Source organism: Otolemur garnettii, unplaced genomic scaffold (assembly GCF_000181295.1).
Source record: "Otolemur garnettii isolate 467f Iridium unplaced genomic scaffold, OtoGar3 scaffold00282, whole genome shotgun sequence".
Classification (NCBI taxonomy): domain Eukaryota; kingdom Metazoa; phylum Chordata; class Mammalia; order Primates; family Galagidae; genus Otolemur; species Otolemur garnettii.
Genome location: NW_003852677.1, coordinates 157,532 through 171,276, shown reverse-complemented (window position 1 = coordinate 171,276; position 13,745 = coordinate 157,532). Strand labels below are relative to the sequence as shown.

At 42.3% G+C, this 13,745-nt stretch overlaps 1 protein-coding gene and 1 non-coding gene across 3 annotated transcripts in view; one reads left to right on the top strand and one right to left on the bottom strand.

Annotated features, from left to right (window-relative positions):
- MSN (moesin) overlaps positions 1–13,745 on the top strand; it is a 72,609-nt gene that overhangs the window by 12,642 nt on the left and 46,222 nt on the right. The window contains exons 1-2 of one of the 2 annotated variants that reach the window (XM_023508846.1): positions 7,613–7,735; positions 8,981–9,112. The exons of the other annotated variant lie outside the window; for it this stretch is intronic. Of the exons in view, the coding sequence (XP_023364614.1) occupies positions 9,107–9,112 (6 nt within the window). The 5' untranslated portion in view covers positions 7,613–7,735; positions 8,981–9,106. Of the gene's footprint in view, positions 1–7,612; positions 7,736–8,980; positions 9,113–13,745 lie in introns of those variants that run through there. 2 annotated transcript variants of the gene reach the window in all.
- On the bottom strand, positions 280–471 carry LOC111722590. Its single transcript, XR_002771339.1, has one exon. It is a non-coding gene; the product is annotated as a U2 spliceosomal RNA (small nuclear RNA).

The following is a 13,745-nucleotide window of genomic DNA, read 5'->3' as shown; positions in this document are numbered from 1 at the left end:
AACTTCAGTTATGATACTTAGCATGTGCTATCTTGGCTCCCAGGCATTCTCTTTTAGTAAATTTATGGATTTTAAAACTTCTAGCTCCCCTACCTCAAAAAGAGGCCATTCTCCAGTTATGGGGTATTAGGAATGGGAAACCTTTGAAGAACATTTAATCTGTGATAGACATAGTGACAAAGAACAGTAAAAATGTATGCAAGAGATCCAACAGTGTCAGATGTGCACCTATTAGGGCATTTTAGGCACTAATAATAGAGAAAATACATTGAGAAGGGGAGAGAGTACATTAACACCTTTAGGAAGGATAGGTCTGAATGTAATTATAGAGACAGTGTAGCTGGCCCTGACTCACTGCGAATTCCAAATTTCTTAAACTATTCCAAATCTTAGTTTGTTATCTTTGGAATGGAAAGTGTAATAGCACCTGAATTCCTACACTTGATCTTAGCCAAAAGGCCGAGAAGCGATATAGCACCTGAATTCCTAGGATTATGATAAAGATTCATTCAGTGCACTAATGCATCTGAAAGTTATCTATGAGGTGTAAGGCACAGAGAAGGGAGGATAGGTCCATGACACTTCAGAATTTTTTTTTTTCCATTTGGCCTCTTAAGGTTCTGTCCTATGTGTTTCCCATCAAGCCTCTGAGCCCAGAATGTTGGTGGCAGTTTCTCTGAACCTCACATAGTTACCCCACAGCCTGATTCTTTTTAGTAGGTGGTATTCAGGGAAGTACTGTCTCCCCACTCACCTGAACAGTATGGTTCCTACTGGTCCCAGCACAGCCCTACTCAAGAATGGCTGCATGTGGCTGCAGAGGGAGATACCACCTTCTCCTTAGTTCTCTGGCCTCAAATAAGTGCTACTAGAGTAGAAGGTTCCTAACATCCCTTTAGCTGGAAGTAGACATATTTATAGAAGTTGCAGTTAAACTGTGTGCATTTCAGGTCTTCTGATTTCAAGTGTATCATTCACTGTTGGAAGGAGAGATCTTCAAATATGTCACTGGCTATATTCTTCAGAGACTTGTCCATCCCACCTACCTTGGGGAAATAGCTTGTGAAGTCTTTGGTTGGAGATTCTCCATCTAGTGTGCTTATGTTTTCACCACATACTACCCTACTACCCATGGCCTCTTGCTGCTATCTTGGCCATTTTAAACCCCCATTCAACCTCAGGATTCTATGTTTTGTAAGCAAGCAAATAACCTGAGCCTGTGGAAGATCTATTGGTCAAATGTAAATCAGTAAGGGAGAGGGACTTGCTTAAAGCAGAAGCTAGTCTTGAAGCTAGGACTCTCATGAATATAGTGTTCTTTTAATTTTATCAGTCTAGCCCACTAGTATCTAAGCTTCATAAGAATAGATATCATTGGGTGATGCCCGTGGCTCAGCCTTGGCCCCATATACCAAGGGTGGGGGGTTCAAACCTGGCCCTGGCCAAACTGCAACAAAAAAATAGCCAGGCATTGTGGTGGGCACCTCTAATCCCAGCTACTTGGTAGGCTGAGTCAATTGAATCGCTTAAGCCCAAGAGCTGGAGGTCGCCATGAGCTGCGACACCATGGCATTCTACTGAGTGCAACAAAGTGAAACTGTGTCTCAAAAAAAAAGAATAGATATCGTTTCCCACTGCCCATTGTATACTTAGTACCTAACACAGTACCTGGCATAAAGTATGTGCTCAATAAATATTTGTTGAATAGATATGTTAATAGCTACTATTGTTGAGTTGGACTCCTTTAGCCATGTCTACCAGAGAGCCAAACAACAATTCCGGTAGTCCACTAAAAACTACCTAATGTGAACCTAGCTGGTCTCTGGCAGAATAGAGGAGAGTAGTGCCAGGGAATGTGAAGGCATTGTCCCTCTTGTGCACTTTGGAAAGCCTGTTTATCTGTGAGTGGCCAGCTTGTTCATAAGCAATTTTCACTCCCTTTTCCCCATGTCTTTACACAATAACAGCAGTGTTCATGCCAACGGTAATATCCAAATCAAAGCTTTCAGTGGTTTCTAACAGGCAGCCATGCAATCATTTCTGTCTGTCTTTGTGAGGTAGCCCAGAGTTTGGCTGTGGAGTACATATTTGAGGCATTACTCAGTTTAAAATTTTTTTGTACATGCACTGCCCATTATGGCATATCCAGCAGGAAGGGCTGCACTGAGCAATTTAATCTGTAGAGAATTGTGCCCCTGAAGTTTGGAGATGGGATTAGCCCCTGTGCTCAGGGGTGGAAAGAGCCAGGTACAGATCAAGGAAGATGGTAGAGAAGTCCTGGAAATCATCATGTTGGTGCAGACACCCAGTGGCTGTCCAATCCTGCTGTTCCTACTGTTGCCCACCTAGGCTGCCATAGGGCCTAGAGCTGCATATATTTGCAGATTTGGGCATGTTTTGGTTAAGGTAGGATAATTTGGGGGTCAGCAGGAGGACTTTTCCTCCCATCTACTCCTGAGACAGGGGTGTGGCCAACATTTGAGAAGTATAGGTTTAGGCTTACTAGATAAGATTGGCCACCCTAAAATAGAGAGAGCCTCTAAAGTTCACTTTGTCTTCAAAAAGCTTCTTTCATTCATTTCTCCCCTGGTGAGCTAGATACCATACAAGAAATAACAGATACAGTTTCTGCTATTTGATAGGGATACTTAAATAAAGAGTGACTGTATTTACTTTACAATTTTAGATTTCTTTTTCATTATAAAATTAACACATATTTGCTGTAAGAAATGAGATGGCACTGAAAAATATAGGCTCCCTGTCTTCTATTCCTGACTCTACTTTCCAGAAAGAACCATTATTAATCAGTTAGTTATGTCAACATAACCTTTGCTCAGATGAATTTATATACATATATCCTTAAAAACACATACAGTGAAAATCCATATTTGTCTGCAGATTTCTTTTAAACTTAGTATGTTGTGGCCATATTTTCATGTCGAATCAGACTTTAGCCTATATGGGTTCATAAATAAGCAGATGGATAAGTGGGAAGAACACTTAAAAATCAACACAGATAAAAGGACCATCCTCTTCATTAAGTGTAAAATGAAAAGGACATTGTGAGGGCTTGCCTGCCTGAGAGGGAAGGCTTTCTGAAGAAGGTGAGGTTTTTGGACCTTTCTGTTTAGATGAAGGATCATGAGAGCTGCTCCCCTTTCCAAGCTGGCTCTACCTCTAGAGATTATTGTGAATTCATCTGTATCTAAGTGATCTTAGTGAAGTGATTGGTCGTAGAAAAGCCATTTTCTTTTTTTTTTTTTTTTTTGAGACGGAGCCTCAAGCTATCCCCCTGGGTAGAGTGTCATGGCATCACGCTCACAGCAACCTCCAACTCCCGGGCACAAGCGAGTCTCCTGCCTCAGCCTTCCAAGTAGCTGGGACTACAAGTGCCTGCCACAACGCCTGGCCATTTTTTGGTTGCAGCCATCATTGTTGTTTGGCGGGCCGGGCTGGGGATTCGAACCCGCCACCTTAGGTGTATGTGGCTGGCGCCTTAGCCGCTTGAGCCACAGGCGCCAAGCCCAGAAAAGCCATTTTCCTGTACCCTCTCTGCTCTGTGGTTTTACCAGTTTGGGATAGTTTAATTCAAGTACCTGACTAAGAAGTCTGTTCCTCTTGACTGCTAGAGTTGTCTGAGGTGAAGGAAAGAAGCCATGTGCATATATATATGTGTTGGTGGGGAACACATGACTTTTCAATCTTCCCTAAAGAAGACCAGTGGGAAGTCCTGTTACTTGTTAGTGAAGGTGGATTAGAATCCCCCCCAGGATATATACATACCAGGAATCTTGTCTAGGTGATGGAAAAATGGAATTTGTAAGAGCATTCAGCTATAGCTGAGCTATACTAGTTGAAGAGTTTAGGAAGACAGTGATATAGAAAATCTAAATAAACACATGATCTATTTTGAAAAAGATTCTAATCTTGTAGCTGTTGACCCCAGTCTTAGAAGCTTTCTAGCTTGAGGGTATTGATCTTTTTGTAGGAGTCAGGCCAGGAGAGAAGCAGAAGTAGCATTACCAGAAATGCTGGCTTTCTTCTTCCCACTCATGAAAGGCCCTACCCTTCTCCTCTTTGTTCCCAGACTTCCACAGTAGGTGGAGCACAGCTGCTTGCTGAGGTTTTAATCCTGGAAGCCTCTACCAACCAGAGGTTGACCCTGACTAGGCCAGGCCTATAGGCTGCATCAGGCATTAGAAGCTGCCTATAGACTCTGAGTGACTGGACTTTTCTGAATGTTACTGGGGCAGGGAGAGTAAAGTTCTGAGATCTTACTCCAAGAAAGAGCAAGGGATTGACTTTTCAAAGAATTTTTTTTGCTACTTGAGAAGGTATTAATCTAAAGTCATTTATTATAGCCAGGCTTATGAGAAAGATCTGTATCTGTACTTACTTGTTGTGTGACCCTGGGGAAATCCCAACCTCCCTAGCCTCCCTTTCTCCCATTGGTAATGTTAGTTTCAGAGTTGGTGGGAAACTGTCAAAGTTTGTTCTGTAGAAAATCAAGTGTACAGGATTCACATGCTCAGAGAAGTTTACATCATGCTTTAATGGCCTCTACTGACAAAGGCAGTAGAGTGTGTCAATAGATGAAAGACATTCAGCTCACCATTAAGAATGGTTATAATTCTTAAAAGGGTATGCCTCAGTTATCAGGAAGAGTTCACTTCTGTGAAACAGTTCATTTATAGATTATTTAAGATCAATGAGGCATTGCCATATAATCAGCTCTCAACTATCCATAATAGAACTTTCTTCTTCCTGCTACCTGTGGAGGGCTACATGAACTCAAGGAATGTAAGCTCTTCTCATAGTCCAAATAATATGTAATTACTTAATAAACATGCTACCAAAATTTCCCAAGTAAAGTGGTTATAGTGCTGTTACTGCGTAATCCATAGGGTGTTACTCTTAAGTTAATGTGGGTAACTGAAAAAAGTGAAATTTACTCTCTGGAACTAGGAAAGTGATAGGCATCTACTTCTTAGGTCATTTATACCATCACTCATCATCCCTCCAGGGTGTGAACTCAGGTAGGGGTAACAAATTTATGACACTGGCAATGGGAAGGACGCAACCCTTCAAAGGTTTGAGATAGAGAAGACCATATGTAAGAGTGTTCAAGGAATGTTTTTCTGGGGAGTGTTTGAGTAGTTCTCCCTTCTCCACACTGTTTAGGATTCAACCTTTGACAGGAAGAGCCAAGGCTAAAGAAAATCTTGAAAGAGCCATCAGAGACCTCTTTGGAAAGTTCCTCTAGAAGCTCTTGATGTTTTAGCAGCATAGAAAAGGAAATTCTAGGGTTAAAAGCTGAGAGGGAGTCTTAATTTTAGGGCATAGCTACCTACTTTCCAAGTAGTTCTGTATTTTAAACAGCTCAGTCTGATGTAAGTTGAAGGAATCTCTTTATAGGTTGGCAGACATTGCCCTGTAATTTTCTTCCAATGTTAAAATAATGATAATTGTCTACATCTGTAATATGCTTCATAGTTGGAAAGCCCCTTTTTATTGCTAATGTCATGTCATTTGATTTTCATCAACTCTTCAGTTGGCAAGTTAGGAATTATCCCTACATTTTTATATGGGGAAACTGAGGCTCAAAGAGATTAAGTGACACTATAGCAAGTGATGGAGACAAGACTTGAATGGGAGACAGACTATGGCTTTTAGAATATGCACAAGGTGGGGTGTGGAAAGGGAAGACAAGTGTTTGATAAAGGCCTGGACTTAGGCTCCAGTCATAGTTAGGACAGAGTTCTAAAGCTAGAAAGGAAATTTCAACTTTAAACATTTGGCCTTTCCCTTACTCCAGTAGTTGCCTAACATCTCTTCAGTCTTTCTTTTATTTTTTATTTTATTTTTTTTTGAGACAGAGCCTCAAGCTGTCCCCCTGGGTAGAGTGCCATGGCATTACAGCTCACAGCAACCTCCAACTCCTGGGCTCAAGCGAGTCTCCTGCCTCCGTCTCCCAAGTAGCTGGGACCACAGGCGCCCGCCACAACGCCCGGCCATTTTTTGGTTGCAGCCGTCATTGTTGTTTGGCGGGTCCGGGCTGGGGATTCGAACCCGCCACCTTAGGTGTACGTGGCTGGCGCCTTAGCCCGTTGAGCTATAGGCACCGAGCCTCAGTCTTTCTTTTAAAAAATCGTGAGTCAAGAATAATGTTTAGAGATAATTCTAGCAGTTGAGGGCTATGTGAGCATGGCCACCTATTATGTTGTTTGTGCTCTCCCAGACTCTTGTTTTGCAGCTGGCTTCCTGTGCTACCTTTCTCGTTAGTGTCAGACTATTGCCCTTCAAGTCTAGTCATGCTTTCCACCTGGTTGAACCAATAACTTGGATTTGCCATGCATAGGAATTACTTATTAGCAAGTGAGAATTGTTTGGGGACTGCTTAGACCTAGCTAATGTAGGGTCTTGTTTGCATCTTGGGATGAAGAAGATTATTGATCCAACTTCTTGTTGAGAAGAGGAAGTAGAGGAATCGTGGATGGGATACTCCTTTGGAGTTTGATTTAGTCTGGGCCCTGCTGCTACCTTCCCAGGGCAATCTTGATGAAGCAGTTGCCCCTTTCTGGGCCATAGTCTGTTCCTCAAGGGGTTGACCTGGCTAATCCTGGAAGGCTCTTCTTTCTCTGAAGTTTTTTTATATTTATTCAGAAATGTTACACTTCCCTAAACAGTGGAGGCTGATCTGCTCCAACATGGGTAGAGGGATGGTGGTACATGTCTCAAATGGTTTTCTTCTCTGGGAACTGAGTCAAACAGGCAAATCTTACCAGCTCTGTAAAGTTGAAAGTGGCCAGATTTGCCTGGATTTTGGAAGGTAGACCTACATAGAAGGGCCTTGGGAGTGTTCAAGAGCCCAACTGGGTGGAAAGGTGAGCAGGTGAAAGTGGCAGGCATTAGTCCAGACCTGATGTGGTTAAGGAGGAAAGAAGTGCTCTAGAGAGGTAGTTCTTAGGGAACAAAACTGATACCATGGAGTGGATATTTTAGCATAGTCCCTAGATAGGTAGTTTCTGGTTACAAGCAGGTGATAAGTACTCAGGAATATGACACTCTTACATGGCAATATGTTAGTAGAGCAGCCAAAAGCTGTGGAGGCAAGGAGAGCTGCTCCCTCTTGTCACTATTCCTTCTGTGTAGGATGAGAAGTTCTTAAAGTTGGGTCACAGAGACTGTGTGTGGGACATGAAAGAAACAAGTTCATAAAAGCCTGGTCCTTTAGACAAAGAAAAAGTTGTAATGATTGCTTGATGTCCAAGCATGTGGGGTTGGATCTGCTAGTGCTGATACATTTTATTTTTTTTTCTTGCAGATTTGAAGCAAGGTTTAGAAAAGGGGAATTTGAATTCGAGAACCTATGGGCTAAAATGAAGCTAAATGTTAACTGTTAGAGCTTCCCTTCTTATAGTAAGGGGCTGAGTTTTGCATGGAGCCAGCTAGGCACTCTGCCTTCTGATCCACCTTGGCCACTGTGTACTGAGGGAAGTGTAGCTTGTCTGTCCAATTAATCTTGGATAGTTTGTAGAAACATATGTAAACCCTGATTAATTGATTTAGGTTAGGGCTTTGGGCATCAATGTTTTTAAAGGGGATTCCAACATTGGGCAAAGTTTGATAATCATATGTAATGGAAACTTCCTTGTTATGTACAAGAAAACAGAACCTCAGAAAGTTGAGAAGATCTGTGCCCATACCCACATGGAATGGATACAGCTGAACTGAGGTGAGGCTTGACCCAGGGTTCTTTTTACTCTAGAATAGCTTGAGTTAAGTTGGCCCTGACAGCTCAGTTGGGAATCCTGTAAACTTGGTCAGAGGGCATGGAGGGAATAGGAATTAAAGCTCCCAATCCACAAGTGCTGGAGGAAAGGATGAGGTTTGGAGTAACTAACTGGATCCAAGGGAGGTAAGCACCCCTTTTTAAGAGAGTGAATTCACTGTCCAGACATGTGCGAACCAGTAGCTTTGGGGATGGGAGAGAATGGGAGGTGAGTAATACTGTGAATACCAAGGCATTCAGTTAATGGGAATATTATAGAAAGTTAGTGAGTTAAGAACCCAAGGACCTGGTGACTTCACTCCCCATATGGAAGTGCTGAGCTAGGGCCCTGTATTGTGTCCAAAGTAGGGTACTTGAGAACTGAGGACTGCTTGTTCTCTGCTTAATGCTTTGGCTTGATGGCCTTTATACCTGACTGGGGAGTGAGACCAACCATAGAGCAGCCTCTTCTATGCCATGGCCTCTGCTGCTCTCATCCTTTCATAGTACATCAAAATCTGCCATATACCCTGGCACACCCTATCATGGTGTAGTCTTTGATTATTTCTCACTGTTTTATGTGTGACACCCAGATTATACTCCTCTTATGGTAGGAAAGGGGGTTTTATTCCAAGTCCTTCTAGGAGCATGGGAAGATACTTAGTGGAGAGAATTAAGGAATAGCAGAAGGATACTTTGGGTTTCTTTTCTCTTACCAGTCTTAACAGGACCTTTTTCTTGGGGAAGAAAGATGACTGGGAGATTTGGGGTAGTTATAATACATACTTCCTTCTATGACATCCAAGAATTATGTTTTTCCCTATTAGATGGGAAACACCTTAAAGAAAGGCTTTATTTCAGTATTACAGTAATACAGTATTGTGTACTGTATTTCCAGTACACAATAAAATGTCACCATACTTTGCAGGAGTTCAATAGCTGCTGAATTGGTTTGAGGCTATTTTTTCCTCTATCCTTTCTTTTTGATCCAATCAGGTTCCCAAGAAGCCTCGTATATTCTGGCTAAAGACTGTGGAATCTAAGGAAAGAGGAAAGGACTGCATCTTAGGGTTGCTATCTATAGCACCCCTTTTATCTAGAGGCCTGCCCACAGTTCATAGCAGTAGTTGACTTTTTGGGTATATATACTTTCATATATATATATATATATATTATATTTTTCTTTCTTTTCTTTTTTTTTTCCTATAGGAGGGACAAGTATAAAGAGCCAGAGTGGGAGGTTAGAAGCGAGCTCCTGAAAGAAGGGCCAACCACATCATGAACGTCCTAGAACTAGTCCAGAAGAGAAAGGCCTGAGTACAGTATTTGCTGCTAATGGAGGTCTTTAGCATTGAAACTTTATGGTTGGCTTAGTTTCATTTTCAGCCTCTCTGTCCCATCTCCAACTTGGTTTCCTTTTATTCACCAAACCATTTTTTAGGTACAGGGAGAGCCCTTAATAAACCAGTTAGGAGTGGTATCCTTCTTCTTTCTTTCATCTTCACACATGAGTCTTACTCTCTAAGGTCAAGGGGTTTGAGCCAGAGGCCTGAGAACGAGGTGCTTCCTGCTATGTGAATGTGCTTTTGGGAAAGATGGTTAGTAGTCTAAAATTATTATCTATTTTCTCTTTAATCCCTTTGTATATGAAGGGATTAGACTACTGTGTATGATTATCTGGTATGTGGGCCAGTTATCTTTGGCTAATTTTCAGATAAAACACATTCTGCTCATCTTCTATTGAAAGTAAAATGTAAAGAGAGCTAAGTGGTCCAGGTTTGAGGCCTTGCAGGTAGTCAGTAGAGTTATCACTTACTGATATTTGGTCTAGTCTAGAAATTGGCAAACTTGCCCATGAGGTTTGTTTTCTATGTACTGAAGAATAGGTTTTACATTTTTCAAAAACATTATTTTAAAAAGCAAAAAGAATGTGTAACAGAGACCATATGTGGCCCATAGAAACAGTATGTCAATGCCTAGTAGTCTATCCTTTAGACTACCAATTTGTAAGCTCATTTCTTACCTACTCATTACTCTTTTATTGATAACCTTTTTCCTGAGCAAGATACACTTGAATCCTTTGACACCTAGCTTATGATTGTCTTGCTTGTAGCCGCTCATAACTCCCTTCCATGTTGGTGACTAACTAACCAAACAACTCTGTCTCCTTCTGGTGTATACTTGGAGTTCTAGCCACCTGTGGCTAGAAAATAAAATTGTATTGCTGGGCTCTATGGCTCATGCCTGTAATTCTAACACTTTGGGAGATTGAAGTGAAAAGATTGCTTGGGTTCAGAAGTTCAAGACCAGTCTGAGCAAGAGGAAGACCTTGTCTCTGCTAAAACTAGAAATATTAGCTGGGTATCGTGGTAGATACCTGTAGTCCCAGCTACTCAGGAGGCTGAGGCAGGAGGATCACTTGAGTCCCAAAGTTTGAGGTTGCTGTGAGCTAGGTTGAGGCCATGGCACTTTAGCTAGGCTCAAAAAAAAAAAAAATGAGGCAGCGCTTGTGGCTCAAAAGGGTAGGGCCCTGGCCCCATATGCTGGAGGTGGTGGGTTCAAACCCAGCCCCGGCCAGAAAATGCAAAAAAAAAAAAAAAGTATCCTTTTTTTTTTTGAGACGGAGCCTCAGGCTATCCCCCTGGGTAGAGTGCCATGGCATCACCCTCACAGCAACCTCCAACTCCTGGGCTCAAGCGAGTCTCCTGCCTCAGCCTCCCAAGTAGCTGGGACTACAGGTGCCCACCACAACGCCTGGCCATTTTTTGGTTGCAGCCATCATTGTTGTTTGGCGGGCCCGGGCTGGGGATTCGAACCCGCCACGTTAGCCGCTTGAGCCACAGGCGCCTTAGCCGCTTGAGCCACAGGCGCCGAGCCCAAAGTATCCTTTTTTGCTGTAGAAATAACCTGCTAGATGATGCTTTCGTTCAGCTCACTGTTTCTTTGTAAAACTTTGCTTTTCATCCCAAATGGTGCCAAATCTAGCAAGTCTACAGCTGTTATTGATAGTAATTAAAGAGATTTGAAAACACAAACACAAAAGTCCTAAGCTATATTCAACAGGAGATTCCAGAGCTGGGGCCAGCTTTTACCCTTCTTTCCCCTATACTTTATCCCTTGTTTTGTTGAGCCACCTAAATCAAAACTGGCTTTTTTGAGAAGGTACTTCCTTTGAGTTCTTGTGGGACCATACCTTGATAGAGACAATCTTGGGTACTTTTGGAACAATACATTAAGATTCTTTGGGAGTTATGGGAGTGATACTACAGTGTAGCTCTAGTGATAGACTAACCCAGCCAAAGGAAGCATTCCTAACTCCATCTGTAGCACTTGTGCCCTTTGCACCCCATTAGCTGTTGTGTGTCTATGTGTGTACATGCCTATTTGGGAACTCATCCTCATTCATGCCAGGTATTTGGGAATCCTAGAGTGGAGGGAGTATGGTGCCAAGGCTAAGTAGCTCTCCTGGAAAGGTCAGAATTCTGAGAGGAGTTGTCTTAGGTATATTCTGTAATGTCTTCTCTTTTCTCTGCTGCTGTGCCTGCCCTCTTTGAACATACTCAGGATTGTAGATACCTACCTAGCACCAGGCTACTAGGCCTGGGTGACTCAACCACTGGGATTCTTGATCAGGAATAACATTCAGGGCTCAAATGGCTCAGCAGCACTCACTAGGGCTGATTGTCCTTTCCCCTTCCTAATGCTCCTAACATCCTGCACCTTATCCCTAGTAGTAGGCATGAGGAATGTGCAAAGACATTTCTGCCCTTTAAGGACTGAAGCATATTTGTGGATAGTAAGGGAGTGAGGTTAGGTTAAGTGTTTTTTAGGTGACAGTGGTGTATATCCCAAGTAGAGTTGCCTCAGTTCTTCTTGTGACGTTTCTGGGGCCAGGATCTGGTCAGCATTGCTCAAAGTGGTTCAAGAGTAGGGAGAGTAATAGCTATAAAATAAAGCAAGTAGGCAAATTATTGAATTACTTTCTGTCATTATGTGTAGCTGTATTACCTCAGGTAAGGCATTTAATTTCTCTAAACTATAGTTTCTCCATCTTTAAAATGGAGGATAGTAATGATACTTCACTGGGATTTATGTGAGTTAAAAGAGCTCAGGAGTATGAGAGTATATTTAGTAGGGTACCTGTCAAAATTGAAGCTTGATAAGTGTCCTATTTCCCTTTAAAAGAAATTAAAATCAAAGAATATTAGGATTCAAGCTCTGCCTTTAATTTATAACTATGCTCCCTGGGCTGTGCTATCTCTGTCTATATTTTTTTATAATATTAATAGATGAGGAAACTGATACTTGAAACAGTGATACTGATAACTGGTCTAGTTTGTGGTAAATCCCACTGTGCCTTCTGCTGTGGTTTATTAGCAAGGAACAGTCTGAGAATCTGTGTGGGTTCTGCTTTTGCTTTGTAAAGAAGAACCCCAGCTCTGGGAGCTTGAAAGACCCAAGATGAGGGAGTAGGGGAAAAGGAGAAGAGGTGTATAAGACTCAGGATAGAAAGGATGGTTATGAGATGGGAAGAATGGAGAATGTGCAGAAGAGAAAATGATCAGAGGAACCTTTATTCAAGAGGAAAAACACTTTGTGAAATCAGTGGGTCCTTGCCCCTTTGCAGAAGCCAGGCAGTCTTGACTGGGGCCCAGCCCAGGCCTTTGCTGTACTGGTGGCTTTCACTTCTTCTTTGTGTGTGTACGTCTATGTGTATGAGAGAGTGTGTGTGTAAGTGTGTTGGTAAGTGTGTTAGTCTGGTTGTCCTTCCAGGTCTATCTGTAGGTAGATAGGTTTTTCGCATGGATTGAAAGTGTGTTGTAGTAGGCTCTCTCGCGTTCTGAAGAGTGATTCCCTGGAGGTTAGGAGCTACAGTGGAGAATGCTCATTAAGTTAAACTAGTATCTCACTGGGGCTGTGGAAAAAGAGTTGACTTCCTACGTGTATCTTGAACCTTAGACCACCATGTCTGGCTTTGTCTTCAGGGATTTCTGTCTCTGCCTGTGGCACACGTCTCCCCCTATTCTGTTGAGCTGGTGTCTGATACCCAGGTGGCGGAAAGGCCTCTTATTCATTCTCTTCTGATAGATACTGGGAAGAAGAAGATCAAGGAGATGAGGAAGTTAAGATCTTTAACTTCATGCCTTTGGGAGGGTTTTAACTTATCCTATGTTTCTTTGTGTCATTTGGAAGGCATATATTATGTTTCTTTCCTCTGTGTCTGTACATGCTATCTCTACACAGAGCACCAGGAATTCCCCTTTCCCTTTAATCTTGGAATTGATGTGTGTATGTGTATGTGGGGGGAGCTGAGTGGGTTTATGAATGCTCACCTTAGCATTAGGGGGTGTGAAGACTGAATGTTTGTGGTGGTAGGGGTGCTAAAAACCTGGTATTATTGCTTTTATCAACTCAAAAACAAAAACAAAAAACAACAAAAACAAGAAAACAAAGCCAGCATTTAGAAAAGTTATCTTAAGTTATGTAAGAACCAAAACTAATAACCTGGATACCATGTGTTCTCTTACTAATCTTCCCCCTAAGCCCAACAAAGGACTTGTCCAAAGCAATAATAGATCCATAGAGCCAAGACCATTGTTTGGGCTCTCTCTGTATATCTCTGCTTCTAGGAAGATGGCCATAAAAAGGAAGACTATGAAGTAGTGGCTGTAAACATAGGCACCTAAGGAAGATTTAAGGGTTATGAGGCCACCCTTCAGCCTTGAGCACATCCACTGGAACTAGGTATTTTCAAGAGTCACTATTTTCTTAAGGCCAATGTGATAAACCTTGTTCCTTGATGGGAGCGACAGTTGCATTAGGCTGTAAGATTAGGTGTGGGGCAGCAAAAGGCTGGGTAGGACTGGGGATAGATATCGTGCTTAGGAGTGGCTGGCCAAAGTCCTCTTATCAAAGCTCAGCCAAGGATCATGCCACACTTAGTGGGGTAGTGCTGTGGGATGACATCTGCCTT